Source organism: Mustela nivalis (assembly GCF_964662115.1).
Source record: "Mustela nivalis genome assembly, chromosome: 3".
Taxonomy (NCBI): domain Eukaryota; kingdom Metazoa; phylum Chordata; class Mammalia; order Carnivora; family Mustelidae; genus Mustela; species Mustela nivalis.
Genome location: NC_139022.1, coordinates 103,207,525 through 103,225,272, shown reverse-complemented (window position 1 = coordinate 103,225,272; position 17,748 = coordinate 103,207,525). Strand labels below are relative to the sequence as shown.

Sequence of the window (17,748 nt, the reverse complement as noted above, 5' to 3'; positions counted from 1 at the left end):
TGGTAATGGTTGCACAACATTATGAATGTATTTTAATACCACTGAACTGTACACTTAAAATTGTTTGAAAAATGATTAAAATGTTAAGTTTTATATTATGTGTATATTACCACAAAACAAAGAAGAAGTATTATGTATTAACGAAGTATGAGTAGTCATCAAATACGATATAATAATTATATAATTACTGGTGATTTTAAATTTTTATCAGTATTTTCTATTTTTGTATAGTAAATATTTTTTATTATAGAATTTACAGTGAGAGTATCTTTTCATAATGAAAAGTTCTTTTTACAATGGATAATTTCTTGAGCAAAAATTTTTTTAAGGAAAAGAAGCTTCAGTAGTGTATTGTCCTCATACCAAGAGGAAAAATTCGATATGAATTATTTTAAGTTGATGAATTTTAATAAAAGTGCTTGGTTTAAGTTTTGTGAAAATTCCATTTTTTAATATTTTGTCAAAAATAAATAACGACTTACAGCCTTTGTCTAAAATAAGCCCTGGAAATAAAGCAAATACAGTCACCTGGTTGAGAAATTACATGCAGTAGATATAGTACCAGGCCTCTGGGTGCCGCTGTCTCCTAATCCGTGGATAAAATGAAACAAAGCAATCCGTTAGCATTCTGACCCAGTGATCCCCGCCGACTTGTGAAATGCGTCTGGAGTGGATTCCAAATGTCTTCTCTACCACCATCTTTTCCAAATATCTGGATCAGAAATGCCAGGATGTTTAATGAACCAGAGTGAAGTGCTGCCTTTTCTTTCCAGCACACCTTTGTAATCTGGAAGCCACCAAGGCAAGGTGTATTAAGATCTGAGAAGGAGCATCAAGAATAAATAAGAAGATCCCCACCAGGAAGATGCTTGGCGGGCAGGAAGCGGTTTCCCTTACTGGCGTCTTTGTTCTGTCTAGTGAACTACACATCAGATGTGCTGTGAGAGTCCAGAAGAAAAAGCCAGTGGTTTAAAAGTGGAGAAACTGGGCAAAGATATGCGTCTTGGTGACTGGAACTACGGGTGAGTGCTGGGAAGCCTCTTTTTACTGCCAGCGCCAGCAAGGACAGCAGGGAGGAACTGGAGAATGACAGGCTAGATCTAGCAGGTATGCTAAAGGAAGTCTTTGGGATCTTGAATCTGAAACCCTCCTTTGGAAATCCCATAAATGCTTTTTATATAAATATATTCACCCTGGATATAAATAATTTGTGGCTTTTAATACATTTTGTTTTGAAAATTGTAGGAAACATCTTAATAGTAGCATATTCATTCTTAAACCCCAGTATGTTTGGATCCTGCAAGTAATTCTCTATGAATTTATCACATTAATTTCAATACCCATCTCCGTAGTCCCCACAAGTAAAAGAGATGAGTAGGGCAGGAATGGACCAAAGAACAGAGCTGCCACCACTTCATGGTGGGGAGCAGTAGAAGCAGCTCATGACAAGATATAAGAGATGGAGACTAATGCCAGTCCTCCCATACTGAGCCACAAGGAGTACAGCACAGTTCACCTGCCCTCTACCACATCATCTGCATTCGTCAGGTGGTTCCCCACTGACTTAGGTGACACCCTTAAGGTAGAGTTCCCCTACACTTACTACACAGTCTCCCAGGGAATATAGAAAATATCTGCCATCCAGTAATAACAGTGCCATCTTTGATTTTGGAACATGACAGTTGCAACATTTAGTAGAAGAGAAGATTGGAGGCAGTTTAAGGGTCCATTTCAGAATCCTGATTGAAGTGGAGGTTGAGAACTATAATGCTGTGCAGATGACTTTCAGCTGGCTGTGTAGGCAAGGCAAGAACTCTGGTTGCCCAAGCCAAAACAGTGCAGAGATAAAAGATACTGTAGGAAGTAATAAACAAGCAATTGCTTATAAGAATTACCTATAAGAATTACTTTGTAATTCTTTCTAGATACAGGCAGAAGGAATTCTAAACTGGGAGCAGTACTTGAAGTACAGTGTCACCACCCGAGCCACCAAGGATAAGCTATTCTCTCCTCCAGCACAAACATCACCCTGCAAATCACCCCCATCAACAAAAATGCTTTTGCTCTCCAGCAGACCTCTTATATGGCCCAAGAGAATGAGAATGCCTGCTCAAAGCCTCCATTGCACACTTTAGTGCTTCTTACCCAGATGTGGGGCCCTATGTGCCTATTTCTTCCTGACCAGCAACCCAGTACCGTGTGCATCATCATCCATTGTGTCTTAGTGCAGAGCACGATGATGTTCACTGCAGGCTCCTTGTGTTGGTGGACCACCACAATGAAGATGCACAGGCAGCACTGTGCCAGGAGCTGCAGCCAGAAATCATGCCCTCTTGGATGTGGCACCATGCACAGTGCAACTGGCTACCTGATCACTAAGGTGGACGTCAAGTGAAGAGCCTTGCCTGGCTATCCTATTACATGCTTCAGACTAGCTAATATGACTCTTCAACCTGGGGAGGCACAAGAGTGAGATTAGCACTGTGGTCCTGTGAGCAGCAGAGACGCTGCTCTACAGGGCTTGCTGGTCACTGCACACAATACCAACAGTCATCATCCTACAGCTAGTCTTTGCCTACAGTTTAGAGGAATTGCTGCCAGAACCCAGCAATGGCCTGGTACCTGCTGGCAGGCAGACAGAGCCACAGTTTTACCTGGTTGTGGCCTTGTCCTTTGTATCCATGCTCTTCTCCTCACAGTGACTCTGGCCATCACCCTGGTCCTGTGAGGCTCCTCCAGCCCTACTTTCAGTCCGGTCTTTGGTCCAAGCCTAGATTTGGAGTTGCTTTTACTTCAGCAAGTGAGATTTGCCCTATTTCTGCAGTCCTTTTGTGGCTTCGGATATTTTGCTAAATTTTAATTTTATTTCTTTCACTCAAGAAACATCTTTTAAGTGTATGTTCTCTTTGGTGCCTGCACTGCAACCTTCAGTGTTACATTGGATTCAAATATCTACCTGTGAGTTTTAACACTTTTATTTTGTAAATATCCTGTTCTAAATCAACTCTGCTTGGTTTTTTGCTGTTGTTGGAGGAAGAAAAGCTCTACAAATTCACTTTCTAGTTGCTGTGTGTTTTCAAATTTTTTTCATTTGTCCAGACAGTCATGTTGGTGAAAAGTTTGTGCCTATTAGTGCACATTCTAAAAACTTACATTTTCTGGTAAAAAGTCCTCTCCTTGCATTAGTTAAAGAGGTTCACTGAATATTTAAGTTACTGCCTTTGGACTCTGTATGCTTGTTTTGAGAAGCTGAGAAACCATACATTTGGTTATACAGGAATGGATATTCTCCTTCCAAAAACTATTCTTGTGACCTTTGTTTCCTTTATTGCTTTATTTTCTCTACTCTTTTCAGTCACATCCATAGGTTGACTGCCAGTATCTGGCCCAATTTGTTCCTAAAATGTTAACCTCTCGGATGCAGAGAACATTCTTCCCTAACTTTTGGGTAAAGATAAATCACTCAAAGCCTCAAGGCATTTTACTTAGTAAACTTTTACTAATTTTGCAATGAGTAAAAGAAGGAAGGCAATCTAGTTTAAAAATTTTGCTATTGGGAAAAAAATTTTTTGCTATTGGGGCCCCTGGGTGGCTCAGTGGGTTAAAGCCTCTGCCTTCTGCTCGGGTCATGATCCCAGGGTCCTGGGATCGAGCCCCGCATCAGGCTCTCTGCTCAGTGGAGAGCCTGCTTACCATTCTTTCTCTGACTGCCTCTCTGCCTACTTGTGATCTCTGTCTGTCAAATAAATAAATAAAATCTTTAAAAAAAGAAAAAAATTTCTATTAATAAAACCAGTTTCTCTTGGAGAAAATATTAAGTGTGATTTTAGGAGAACACATATTATTTAAGGGCTTGTCTAAAAATAAAGATGTGGCCATTTCCTTCTCAGTTTTGAAGAATAATATCACTACCTCTGTGTCTCTTAAATTTGAAGTCTAAATTAGATACTCATATGACATTTTCCAGTGAAGTTCTATTCAAAATATATTGCCTTTGAGTGAATTAAAGGTCTTTTAAAATCCACATAGTACATAGACACTTCAGAAACGAGTTTTGAAAAAATAAGAAATGGTTAAAACACATCCTTCAAAATTCAATGGTTTCTGATAAATAAATATTCAAAGCACAATGGAAAGAAAATGGACAGTCCAATTTTTAAAAGTCTAGCTTACATTTTAAAAGTTTATTTATCCTCTAGTTTTTATTTGATTCACCAAAGGGTAGTTGCTCTTCTGCGTAGCCTGAGAAACTGTCAAGTGGTCAAGATATACTAGAGAAGTGGAGGTATGATTTTTGTTCCTTGTGATGATATTACCTGAATAGCAAACAGGGAAAGCAGATAGCTTAGGTATATTGAGATTCTACTGTATATTGCAATTTAGTAACAGATATGATTAAATAAACATAATAGTTTCTCATTTTCTATATTATATTATATTATATTATATTATATTATATTATATTATATTATATTATATTATATTATATTATATTATATTATATTATATTATATTATATTATATATCAATAACTACTTCCTTGACAATAAACCAAGACTTAAGGAAAGATAGATGAGGTTAACAAAGGTAAGTTTCAGTATTATCTATGAGTGTAGTAACTGGTGAGGACTCTGGGCGCCGCTGTTCACCAGTCTGGGAGATACAGGCTGCGCGTGCGCACTCTCACCCCCAAAAGGGAAAAAAAAAAAAAAAAAAAGCTTCTTAGAACCTCCATCATCTTCAGATTGAAAACAGCCTCCCTGAAGCTTCCCAGACCCTACTTCTGGGCCACTTTCTGCTCTGAAATCTTCTGAAAATTCGGTTAATTTAGGCTCAGAAGAACAGAGAAACAATACTCTCGGTACCGGACTGGGAGTAAACTACGAAGCGAGAGAGCAATGGTGATTCGGGGGAAGCAGCTCAGCTGCAGTGAGCTGTTCCTGCTATGCCTTTTTCTGGGGCTGTCGTGGGAAGCTTGGGCTGGAAAGATCCGATACATGGTGCCAGAAGAGACAGACAAAGCTTTCTTCGTGGGCAACATCGCTGAAGACCTGGGGCTGCAACCTCAGGAGCTCACAGAGCGCAGAGTTCGCATCATCTCTAGAGGTAGGACGCAGCTTTTTGCTCTGAACCCTCGAAGTGGCAGCTTGGTCACAGCGGGCAGGATAGACCGGGAGGAGCTCTGTGCACAGAGTGTGCAGTGTCTGGTGAGTTTTAACATCTTGGTAGAGGATAAAATGAAGCTTTTCCCTGTTGAAGTGGAAATAATTGATATTAATGACAACACTCCCCAGTTTCAGTTAGAGGACGTGGAATTTAAAATGAATGAAATAACTACTCCAGGTACCAGGATCCCTCTACCTTTGGGGCAAGATCTTGATGTGGGTATGAATTCACTGCAGAGCTACCAGCTCAGCTCCAATCCTCATTTCTCCCTGGATGTGCAACAGGGAGCTGATGGATCCCAACTCCCAGAGATGGTGCTGCAGAGTCCCCTGGATAGGGAAGAAGAAGCTGTGCACCACCTCCTCCTCACGGCCTCTGATGGGGGCAACCCAGTCCTTTCAGGAACACTCCGCATTCATGTTCAGGTGGTAGATGCAAATGACAACCCTCCAGCATTTACTCAAGCACAGTACCACACGAGTGTCCCAGAGAATGTGCCACTGGGCACTCGGCTGCTTACAGTAAAAGCTACTGACCCAGATGAAGGAGTCAATGGGGAAGTAGCATACTCATTTCACAATATAGACCACAAAATAGCCCAGATATTTCAGCTGGATTCTTACACAGGAGAAATATCAAATAAGGAAGCCCTGGATTTTGAAGAATACAAAATTTATTCAATGGAAATTCAAGCTCAGGATGGGGCAAGCCTCATGGCCAGAGCTAAGGTGCTGGTCAAAGTTCTGGACATAAATGATAATGCCCCAGAGGTGACCATGACCTCTGTCACCACTTCAGTCCCCGAAAACTTTCCTCCTGGAGCTATAATTGCTCTTATCAGTGTGCATGACCAGGACTCTGGAGACAATGGTGATACTACCTGTTCCATTCCTGGAAATCTACCCTTTAAATTAGAAAAGTTGGATGATAATTTTTACCATTTAGTGACAGAAAGAACACTGGACAGAGAACTTACCTCTAGGTACAACATCACAGTAACAGCAACAGATCATGGAACTCCAGCTCTATCTACTGAAACTCACATTTCACTGCAAGTGACAGATATCAATGACAACCCTCCTGTTTTTCCCCAGGACTCCTACTCTACCTTCATTCTAGAAAACAATCCTCGAGGTGCCTCCCTCTTTTCTGCAACAGCCCATGATGCCGACAGCAATGAGAATGCACTAGTCACTTACTCCTTGGTGGAGGACTCCATCCAGGGAGTGCCTCTGTCCTCGTATGTTTCCATCAACTCAGACACTGGAGTCTTATATGCCCTGAGATCCTTCGACTATGAACAGTTACGGGACTTTCAACTGAGAGTGGTAGCATGTGACAGTGGCGACCCACCGCTCAGCAGCAATGTGTCGTTGAGCCTATTCGTACTGGACCAGAATGACAACACACCGGAAATTCTTTACCCGGCTCTCCCCACTGATGATTCCACAGGTGTGGAGCTGGCGCCCCGATCCGCAGAGCCTGGCTACCTGGTCACCAAGGTGGTGGCGGTGGACAGAGACTCTGGCCAGAACGCCTGGCTGTCCTACCGCCTGCTCAAGGCCAGCGAGCCAGGGCTCTTCGCAGTGGGGCTGCACACGGGCGAGGTGCGCACAGCGCGGGCCCTACTGGACAGAGACGCGCTCAAGCAGAGCCTGGTGGTGGCGGTGCAGGATCACGGGCAGCCCCCTCTGTCGGCCACCGTCACGCTCACCGTGGCCGTGGCCGACAGCATCCCCGACGTCCTGGCGGACCTGGGCAGCATCGGGACCCCCGCCAACCCAGACGATGCGGACCTCACGCTCTATCTGGTGGTGGCGGTGGCGGCCGTCTCCTGCGTCTTCCTCGCCTTCGTCATCGTGCTGCTGGCGCTCAGGCTGAGGCGCTGGCACGCGTCGCGTGTGCTCCAGGCTTCAGGAGGCGGGCTGGTGGGCGTGCCGGCCTCGCACTTCGTGGGCGTGGACGGGGTGCGGGCTTTCCTGCAGACCTATTCGCACGAGGTGTCCCTCACCGCGGACTCGCGCAAGAGTCACCTGATCTTCCCCCAGCCCAACTATGCGGACACGCTCATCAGCCAGGAGAGCTGTGGGAAAAGCGAGCCTCTTCTGGTATCTCAGGATTTACTTGAAGACAAAAAGGAAACATTTTCTCAGGTAAACTTTTACTAAATTTTTCTAGGTAAAAATAATCAGAGTTTATTTACTGTCACTCTTTACTATTAACAGTTCTATTACTATTTTTGTAGATTTCTATTTACAGATTCTGGGAAATTATTATTAAATGTTTATATCCAGGCGCACCCGAGTGGCTCAGTGGGTTAAGCCTCTGCCTTTGGCTCAGGTCATGATCCCAGAGTCCTGGATCGAGCCCCACCTCGGTTTCTCAGCTCAGAGGGAGGCCTGCTTCCTCCCTCTCTCTGCCTGCCTCTCTGGCTACTTGTGATCTCTCTTTCAAATACATAAATAAAATATTTTTACAATGAAGAGCATTGCATCAGAAACAAGAAAATACAACTTCTAATATTTTCTTGCTTTCCTCTGTTCAAATAATTTAATTTTTCTTGTTTTACCATTCTCTTATCTGGAAAGGATAGGGTTTGACTAGAAAAGATCCACCAATATTTATGTGACTAACAATGCTTTAAATTTCTCTCAGTTATAAATACTAATTTATCCCTAAACTTAGAATAAATGTCATCTAGCAAGGCCTCTTTTATTTGGGGACATTTGAAGAGGTAAAGGTTGTCTAAAATACTATTTTTAGTTGTGTTAGGATTAAGTTATAGGAATATATATATATATATATATGTTGGGAATTTTTGTGGAATATCTTAGCCCTTTGTTTCATCTTTTATTTTGAGATAATTCATGTATTCTGAGGAATATATTAGATGTTTAAGAACTTATGAAATGAGGTAATAAAGTGAATGACAGGAAATTTACTATGCAACTTGAGAAGTTGTTTTGAAGCCTCCTGACTTGTATATTATGCCTATAATGGAAGCGACTAACAACCAAGTATATATTCCATTTTAATGTGTGTGTTAACTCTTCTCAAGAAATGTATCATAGGGGAGTAAGTCCGTGCTTTGATAAACTTTCTCTGTGCCAATAAATTAAAGAGCTAAACAAACTATAAAAATAAGAAATCAAAAGCTTGGTAAGGCATAGATAAAAGATAAATATATATATGGGTCAGAGATGGAACAGAAAGTGGTGAGCCACACTAAATGGGAATTCTTGTCTTGGCTTAGATACAGGCATAAGATCAGGAGGTCATTCCAGCACTGTTACAGGGACAGAGTGCTTCAGGTTAAACAAGGAACCTGAACCAGACTTACTACAGACTTACTACTAGAATCGAAAATAAGCAGTTCGGCCCCTCAACTACCTAAAACAGGGAGAAATTGCATGAAAATGCTGCCTACCAATTCCTGTGGTCATGACTTTGCAACCTGCAGACCAAAGGTGGAAAGTGGATACAGGTGCTAGCTTCAGAAGATGAACACCAAGTTTCTTAGACATGAGCTGTAATATTGACACTACTACTGCTGCACACGATTAAAAGACCTACTTATGTCCTGGGACCTGGAATAAAAACAATTTTAAAACTATTAAGAGACAAAACCCTGAACCCAGAAGGGAGGGAGAGTGGGAGAGAAAATAGAAGAGAGAGAGCAATTAAGAAACTCTTCCACTTAAAATAAATCTACAAACCAGGGACACCTGGGTGGCTGGGTTGGGCTGCTGCCTTCAGCTCAGGTCATGATCCCATCATGATCCCAGTGTTCTGGGATCGAGTCCCACATCGGGCTCCTTGCTCAGCAGGAGGCCTGCTTCTCCCTCTGCCTCTGCCTGCCACTCTGTCTGCCTGTGCTCACTCTCTCTGACAATAAATCAATAAATCTACAAACCAAAATGTTGAAACATCGTCTTCTGGAGTTATTGTTGCTTGTGAGATACTTTCAACAAATTGTCGTTATTTTTAAGGTATCTCTGTTTTCTGTCTAATGGCTTTTTAAAAAAATTCTCTCATCCTTCTATATGTCTAAGCATTGATTTTTATTTTTATTTTCTGTTTGGAGTACACTCTCAATAACATAAGTTATTTCATGGGGCACCTGGGTGGCTCAATTGGCTAAGTATCTTATTCTTGGTTTCAGCTCAGGTCATGACCTCAGGGTCCTGGGATGGATCCCTCCCGTGGGCTCCATGCTCAGCAGGGAGTCAGCTTGACTCTGCTCCTTGGCCCTCCCCATGTGCACGCACTTTTCTTTCTCTCTCTCAAATAAATAAATCTTTTTAAAAAGTGACATTAAAAAAAGTTACATTAGTTATTTCAATTCTGGATTTTCTCAGCTCCTGTTAATTTAAAATTTTTTATTTTATATGTATATAAGTTAGCAAAATTTAGCTATTAAAATACAGAAATTACGAAGCTGGATGATTTTTAAAACCCATCTATATTCTGCCAATAAGATACATGCTTAAAGCAAATTCTACTAAAATAGTGAAAATAAAAATATATATGTGGACACACAAAAGAAAGCAGTCATGTCAGTGTTAATATAACAGCAAGTAGTGTTTAAGACAACAAACATTAATGGTGATTTTTTAAAAGATTTTATTTATTTATTTAACAGAGAGAGACACAGCAAGAAAGGGAACACAAGCAGGTGGAGTGGGAGAGGGAGAAGCAGGCTTCCCGCTGAGAAGGAGTCCGATGTGGGGCTTGATCCTAGGACCCTGGAATCATGACCGGAGCGAAGGCAGACACTTAATAACTGAGCCACCCAGGTGCCCCAATGGTGTTTTTTTTTTTTAATGAACTGCTCATAATTATGAAAAACCAGACAAACCAAAAGATATAAAAAATATAGGCCCCCATCACTGAGCAATATAGCTTTGAAAAGAATACCAAGAGATTTAAACTCAGTGTCATAAGAAATAATATACCCCACAGGGACAAAATTACTAAGCATACAGAAAATTTGAGCAATAGAATCTATAAGCTTGATCTAATAAATCTGTATAGAATCCTATGTACAACAAATACAGAATAGCCGTTCTTTGCATGAACATCTGGAATCTACAGCAATTTACTACATAGTCATAAAAAAGAGTAAATTTCAAAGTATCAATAATATATGTGCCTTATAACATGTACTTAATCCATAAGGCTGGGGTGGGGAAAATAGAGACAGGCAGGTAAAAGGGTACAAACTTACAGTTGTAAGATGAATAAGGCCTGGGGCTCCTGGGTGGCTCAGTCCTTAAGCATCTGCCTTCAGCTCAGGTCATGATCCCATGGTACTGGGATCGAGTCCTGCTTTGGTCTTCCTGTGTGGTGAGCCTGCTTCTTCCTCTCCCTTTGCCTGCTGCTCCTCCTGCTTGTGCTCACACACACACTCTCTCTCTCTGTGTCAAATAAACAAATAAAATCTTTAAAAGTAAAGAATAAGTCCTGAGTATCTATTATATAACATGGAGACTACAGTTGATAATATTAAATTTTGTTGTATAATAGAAATTTTTTCAGAGAGAACTTAAGTGTTCTCACACATATAAAGAAATAAATATTTGAGGTGATGGATGTGTTAATTAAATCAATAAGGGGAATCCTTTCACGATGTATACATATATGATCTCATCACGTTGTACACTTTAAATATCTTACAATTTTATTTATTAATTGTACCTCAATAAAACTGGAAAATTACAAAGCAAATATTTAACAATAGTAAAAGGGAAACAAAAAAGTTTGGACACTTAAATCTATACCCCTAAATTACTCTTGGATTTTAAAAAACCACAATGGAAATAAGAACTATTTAGAAAGGAAAAAAAATTAGGGGCGCCTGGGTGGTTCAGATGGTTAAGCATCTGCCTCCAGTTCAGGTCATGATCCCAGGGTCCTGGGATTGAGCCCTGCATGGGGCTTCTCACTCAGCAGGGAGCCTGCTCCCCCCTCCCCCTGCCTGCTTCTCTGCCTACTTGTGATCTCTGTCTGTAAATAAATAAATAAAATCTTTTAAACAAAGGAAAGAAATTAAAATATTATTTAAAACTGTGGAATACAGGGACACCTGGTTGGCTCAATCAGTTGAACATGCATCTTGATCTCAGGGTCATGAGTTTGAGCCCCATGTTGGATGTGGAGCATATTTAAAATTAAATTAAATTAAATTAAATTGTGGAATACAGCTGAAAGAGTACCTAGGGGTAAATTTATAGACAAATAAAATAACTAAAAGCAAAACAAATTATTTAAAATAAGTGAGTTTAGCAAGACACTCAAGAAACAAGGCAAACAAGAAACATTGTATCAGCGGGGCACCTGGGTGGCTCAATGGGTTAAGCCTCTGTGAGCTTCGGCTCAGGTCATGATCTCAGGGCCCTGGGATTGAGTCCCCCATCCAGCTCTCTGCTCAGCGGGGAGCCTGCTTCCCTCTCTCTCTCTCTGCCTGCCTCTCCATCTACTTGTGATTTCTCTCTGTCAAATAAATAAATAAGATCTTTAAAAAAAAAAAAGAAACATTGTATCAGCATAAACTTTAAGAAAATAATAGGGAAAAAACAATGCTTAGAGTATAACTTATTAATATACAAACAAGAAAGAATTCTGATGATAAAGCAATAGAAGCAGACAGTAAAAGTCATACGGAGACCAGTGGGGAGAAGTTAAAATTCTGTGAAGTCCAGTGCTAGGACTAATATAGAGTAGGCAGATGGCCTATTAAAAAAATTGTTTTTAAGGATTCTAAAAGAAAACCCCAAATTCTGATTAACAACAAAGACTTGGAAAAGGAGAAAGGAAAGCAGGAGAGACTGGGGGAAAATAAAACAATTTGATTCAAAGCAAGAAGCATGAGTGGGAAATAATATCAGAGTAAAAACAGCTATTGCCAAAGACAAAGAACAGATAATTCCTTTTTTTAAAGATTGTTTAAAATTTATTTATCTGAGAGAGAGAGTGTGAGAGAGGAGAGTGTCAGAGGGAGAAGCAGACTCCCTGTTGAGCAGGGAGCCCGATGCGGGACTCCATCCAAGGACTCTAGGATCATGACCTGAGCCCAAGGCAGTCACTTAACCAACTGAGCCACTAAAGCACCTCAAAACAGTAATTCTTTAGAGAACTGCAGTAAGGGATGTTGAACAGTTATTCAATGAGTACCGAAACATCAAAACAATGTTGATGAAAAGATTTTAAAAATCTAAAAAAGTAGAGGCCCTACTAGAAAACAAGGTGAGTCAATATCACTGGTTTCCATTTTTTCCATTCTCAGAGGAATGGATAAAAATAAAAATGAAAAAAGTTCAACAAGGAAGAAACCAAAAGATAAACAGACTGAAGTGAGATCAGAAGTGGGCAATCTCATTTAAGAAGTTGATTCAAAATTTTAATTAAGACAGTATCCAACCCAATCTACCATATACTAAAAAATAATATTATAATTATGACTAAATAGAGTTTATTTTAAGGATGCAAGGATATTCTAATATAAGAAAATCTAATAATGCAAAACTCCATATTAAGAAATTAAAGATAAAAAACCACATATTCATTTAAATAGAGGCATTATAAAGCTCTTGAGAATATTCAACACATGATTAAAATTGTTTAGCAAAATAGGAATTGAAGGAAACATCTTTAACCTGATAGCGTACTTACCAAAACTTAGAGGACTACCCAAAGCAATCTACAGATTCAGTGCAATCCCTATCAAAATCCCAGTGATTTTTTTTTTTTGCAGAAATAGAAAAAAAATCTAAAATTCATATGAAGTAGCAAGGAACCTCAAATAGCCAAAACAATCTTGAAAAAGAACAGGGGCCCCTGGGTGGCTCAGTGAGTTAAGCGGCTGCCTTCGGCTCAGGTTGTGTTCTCAGGGTCCTAGGGTCCCCAGGTCAGGCTTTCCACTCAGTGGGGAGTCTAATTGCCTTCTCCCTCTGACTTTCCCCTTTATTTGTGCTCTCTCTTAAAGAAATCTTTAAAAAAATAAGAACATAGAAAAATCCCCTTCAGTTTCCTTAACATTTCCTTGCGGCCTTCCACCTCCAACCATTTGTACTGAGGGTCTAGAACACTATTCCAGCCTCTTCACCCATTCCTACCTTGTTCCTACCGTTTATGACATCTTCAGTAATGTCTTGGGAAATTTTTGACCCCGAGATCTAGGTTAGATACCCTTCTTATGTACCCCTTTCCATTGCTCAGTGTTTCCCACCTCTGTAGCAGTTAACATATTCTATTAAAATATTCCATTTAGTTTTCTGTGTCCTCCCCTATACTGTAAGCTTCCTGAGAGCAAGGACCGTGTTAATCAGGTTCATCATTTCTTATGAACAAATGGGGGACAAAAGGCAAATTGCCGGGTATACAATAGTCACCCAATTAAGTGTTGGATAATTCACTTTTTAAAATACAGATGTTGAAGTTTAATTCTAAGGCATCAAGCACAGAAATCCAAAATATATGACCTTAGAAGATAATGTAGCTAATGTTCTAAAGTTGATCTTACAGTCTTTGAATATAAAATAAGAAGTTGGAGATGTTTGGAGCAAGGGCAGAAGCAGCCTTGATGGATGCTTTGAGTGTTCAGTAGTAACACTTCCCTAGCAACTACTATCAAGGTCACATTTGTTTACACATTCTTATTAATTCTGAGAAAAAGACTCCTGACTTGAAAGAGCTACTTCTAAGGTATCTTAAAACTAAGATTCTTCAAAGCAACTTGAAAGTCACAAAGCTAGCAAGCAAGAAGTAACTTAGGGTTTGCCTTAGAGGGTGCAGAAATTACTTAGGCCTCTGAGCGTCGCTGTTGACCACCTTAGAAGTAAAAGCGTGCAAGACACCCAGTCCAACTTTACTGCTCCCACAACAAAAAGGGCTGGGCGCTTGGCCCCCAAGCTTCCGCACGGGGGAGAAAAATCAGTCCAGCAGCTGAAAGTTCTTTCTACAGTGACCTGGGTCCTGTGATCCTGGTTCCCTCAGACCCTGAGGAATAAAGACTTTCAGAATCTCACACTGGGTGCTGGAAGTTTCGTGGGAGAAAAGATTGCAGCAGAAGAAATGGCGGCTCTGCAAAAATTGCCACAATGTGGAAGGCTTACCCTGCTCTGCTTTCTTTTGGCTGTCTTGTGGGAAGTCGGAGCTAGGCAGATGCACTATTCTGTGCCAGAAGAGACCGACAAAGGCTCCTTTGTGGGTGACATCGCCAAGGACTTGGGGCTGGAGCCCCTGGCACTGGCAGAGCGTGGAGTCCGCATCGTCTCCAGAGGTAGGACACAGCTTTTTGCTCTGAACCCGCGAAGTGGCAGTTTGGTCACCAAGGATAGGATAGACCGAGAGGAGCTCTGTGCTCAGAGTGTGCAGTGCCTGGTGAATTTTAACATACTCCTGGAAGACAAATTAAACATTTATTCAGTAGAAGTGGAAGTAACAGATATTAATGATAATGCCCCTCGCTTTGGAGTAGAGGAACTAGAGCTAAAAATAAGTGAAACGACTGCCCCGGGATTCCGAATTCCCCTAAAGAGTGCGCATGATGCAGACGTAGGAGAAAACACACTTCAGAAGTACGAACTGAACCCAAATGACCACTTCTCCCTGGATGTGCGAAGCGGAGTGGATGGGAACAAGCACCCTGAGTTGGTGCTGGAACTTGCCCTGGACCGAGAGGAGAAGGCCATTCACCACCTCGTCCTTGTGGCTTTGGATGGAGGCAGCCCAGTCCGATCCGGCACCTCCCGCATCCGCGTGACCGTCCTAGATGCGAATGACAATGCGCCTGTATTTACACAGCCCGAGTACCTTGTAAGTGTTCCTGAGAATATTCCCGTGGGCACTCGGATACTCACAGTGACCGCCACTGACACAGATGAGGGATACAATGCTCAAGTGGCATATTATCAAGAGAAAAATCCAGGAGAAACCTCACAGGTATTTGAGCTTGAGTCAACGTCTGGAGAGATAACAACCACAAAGAGTCTAGATTTTGAGGATGCCAAAGTCCATGAAATTGATATTGAAGCCCAGGATGGTCCGGGCCTTCTGACCAGGACAAAGGTTATTGTGACAGTTTTGGATGTGAATGACAATGCCCCAGAATTTTACATGACATCTGTTACTAGCTCAATTCCTGAAGACTCTCCCCCAGGAACCATAATTGCACTTTTCAATGTACATGACAGAGACTCTGGGATGAATGCATTTATCACATGTTCACTTCCTGAGAACCTTCCTTTCAAGTTAGAAAGATCAGTGGACAATTACCACCGACTGGTTACAACCAGAGCCCTTGACAGGGAACAGTTTTCTTTTTACAACATCACTGTGACTGCTAAAGATGGAGGGAAACCATCTCTGTCCTCGGATGCTTACATTTTGCTGCAGGTCGCAGACATCAATGACAACCCACCCACCTTCCCTCACGTGTCCTACTCTGCCTATATTCCTGAAAACAATCCCAGAGGTGCCTCTATCATTTCTGTGTCGGCCCATGACCCTGACAGTGATGACAATGCCCATGTAACTTATTCTTTGACCGAAGACACTCTTCAGGGTACACCACTCTCCTCTTACATCTCCATCAACTCTGACACCGGCATCGTGTATGCGTTGCGCTCCTTTGACTATGAGCAGGTTAGAGACCTACAGCTATTGGTGACAGCCAGCGACAGTGGGAACCCTCCACTCAGCAGCAATGTGACACTTAGCATATTTGTGCTGGACCAGAACGACAATGTCCCCGAAATCCTGTACCCCGCTCTCCCCACTGACGGTTCCACAGGCGTGGAGCTGGCGCCCCGATCCGCAGAGCCCGGCTACCTGGTCACCAAGGTGGTGGCAGTGGACAGAGACGCTGGCCAGAACGCCTTGCTGTCCTACCGCCTGCTCAAGGCCAGCGAGCCAGGGCTCTTCGCGGTAGGGCTGCACACGGGCGAGGTGCGCACAGCGCGGGCCCTACTGGACAGAGACGCGCTCAAGCAGAGCCTGGTGGTGGCGGTGCAGGATCACGGGCAGCCCCCTCTGTCGGCCACCGTCACGCTCACCGTGGCCGTGGCCGACAGCATCCCCGACGTCCTGGCGGACCTGGGCAGCATCGGGACCCCCGCCGACCCAGACGATGCGGACCTCACGCTCTATCTGGTGGTGGCGGTGGCGGCCGTCTCCTGTGTCTTCCTCGCCTTCGTCATCGTGCTGCTGGCGCTCAGGCTGAGGCGCTGGCACGCGTCGCGCGTGCTCCAGGCTTCAGGAGGCGGGCTGGTGGGCGTGCCGGCCTCGCACTTCGTGGGCGTGGACGGGGTGCGGGCTTTCCTGCAGACCTATTCGCACGAGGTGTCCCTCACCGCGGACTCGCGCAAGAGTCACGTGATCTTCCCCCAGCCCAACTATGCGGACACGCTCATCAGCCAGGAGAGCTGTGAGATAAAGGATTTTCTATCAGCACCTCAGGCTTTACTTGAAGATGAAGGAGAAGAAACAGTTCCCCAGGTAAATTCCCTTCACAATATACTTACAAGCTATTGCTAAAATAAACATGTATTTATTTACTTAGCTGCCTCCTTTGTTTACCCCCATCTTTTCTATTTTTCATATTTCCTTGTGAATATATCAGTTCTTATGAAATTAATCTTGGCGAATTATATCTTAGTAGCTCTAAGTGTTCACTAAAGGGAAGGGGGGCTAGAATCATTTATCATGAATATAAGTCAGGAGTTAGTATCAGGTGAATATTATATTTAGGTTATCAAAGAGCATTCCATTAAGAACTGGTATATCTGGCTTTTCATACTTTCTTTCCCATCCCTGGACAAATCATCTCATCTACCTGGGTCAATAATTCTTTCTCTCTTAAAAATATGGAGGTTGAGGGGCCCCTGGCTGGCTCAGTTGGTGAACCATGTGTCTTGATCTGGTGGTCATTAGTTTGAGCCCTATGTTGGCGGTATAGTTTACTTTTAAAAAAAATAAAATAAAAAGATAATTTTTAAAAATGAAAGTTGAATTTTATGTTTACGCAAGTGCATTAAAAGTCATGGTTTTTGTTTTATATTTTTTTGTTTTATATTTTGATCTATGAGTAATGGAATGCTGTAGTTTCTTCTCACTCAATTTTAATAATTTTCCTTCAGTTTGGCAGTGAGGTTCTTCATTTTATTTTATTTGTATGACCTTCCCTTTTTAAAAAATGGAAATTTAGAAATATATGCTTCACTGTATTTTAGGAAGGTATGTCATGGTATCTCAGCTTAGTTAAAAATCCTACTATTTTCTAAAGTAGTGGTGGGGGTGCCTGGGTGGCTCAGTAGTTAAGCGTCTACGTTTGGCTCAGATCGTGGTCCCGGAATCCTGGGATTGAGCCCCACATTAGGGTTCCATGCTCTGTAGGGCACCTGAATTTCCCTCTCCTACTCCCTCTGCTTGTATTCCCTCTCAAACAAATAAATAAATAAATAAAATCTTTTAAAAAATAAAGTAGTTGTTGCTTAACAAAATGATATAATTATTGTTTGCTCTATAATAAATGGGTAGTTTAAGAGTAAATGTGTTTCTCTTTGATGTTTTTATTTTCTCATA

At 41.9% G+C, this 17,748-nt stretch overlaps 2 protein-coding genes and 1 long non-coding RNA gene across 4 annotated transcripts in view; all 3 read left to right on the top strand.

Annotated features, from left to right (window-relative positions):
- Positions 1-640: 640 nt before the first annotated feature.
- On the top strand, positions 641-3,777 carry LOC309862047. 2 transcript variants are annotated; one of them, XR_014310294.1, is made up of 2 exons: positions 641-1,022; positions 1,926-3,777. It is a non-coding gene; the product is annotated as an uncharacterized lncRNA (long non-coding RNA). The 2 variants fall into 2 exon arrangements; XR_014310295.1 differs by having other exon boundaries at positions 641-1,107.
- A 784-nt stretch (positions 3,778-4,561) lies between these two features.
- Positions 4,562-13,763, top strand: LOC309862041 (protocadherin gamma-A1-like). Its single transcript, XM_082725337.1, has 2 exons — positions 4,562-7,319; positions 13,690-13,763. The coding sequence occupies exons 1-2, from the start codon at positions 4,899-4,901 to the stop codon at positions 13,705-13,707; spliced, it is 2,439 nt and encodes an 812-aa protein (XP_082581463.1). The 5' UTR covers positions 4,562-4,898; the 3' UTR covers positions 13,708-13,763.
- A 319-nt stretch (positions 13,764-14,082) lies between these two features.
- Positions 14,083-17,748, top strand: part of LOC309860937 (uncharacterized protein) — a 174,382-nt gene continuing 170,716 nt past the window's right edge. Inside the window, 1 exon segment of the mRNA XM_082723362.1 lies at positions 14,083-16,662. Within this exon segment, the coding sequence (XP_082579488.1) occupies positions 14,239-16,662 (2,424 nt within the window). The 5' untranslated portion in view covers positions 14,083-14,238.

What these genes read in the sequence shown, in the direction of transcription:
- LOC309862041 (XM_082725337.1), top strand. Translation starts at nt 4,899, where the DNA reads ATGGTGATTCGGGGGAAGCAGCTCAGCTGCAGTGAGCTGTTCCTGCTA.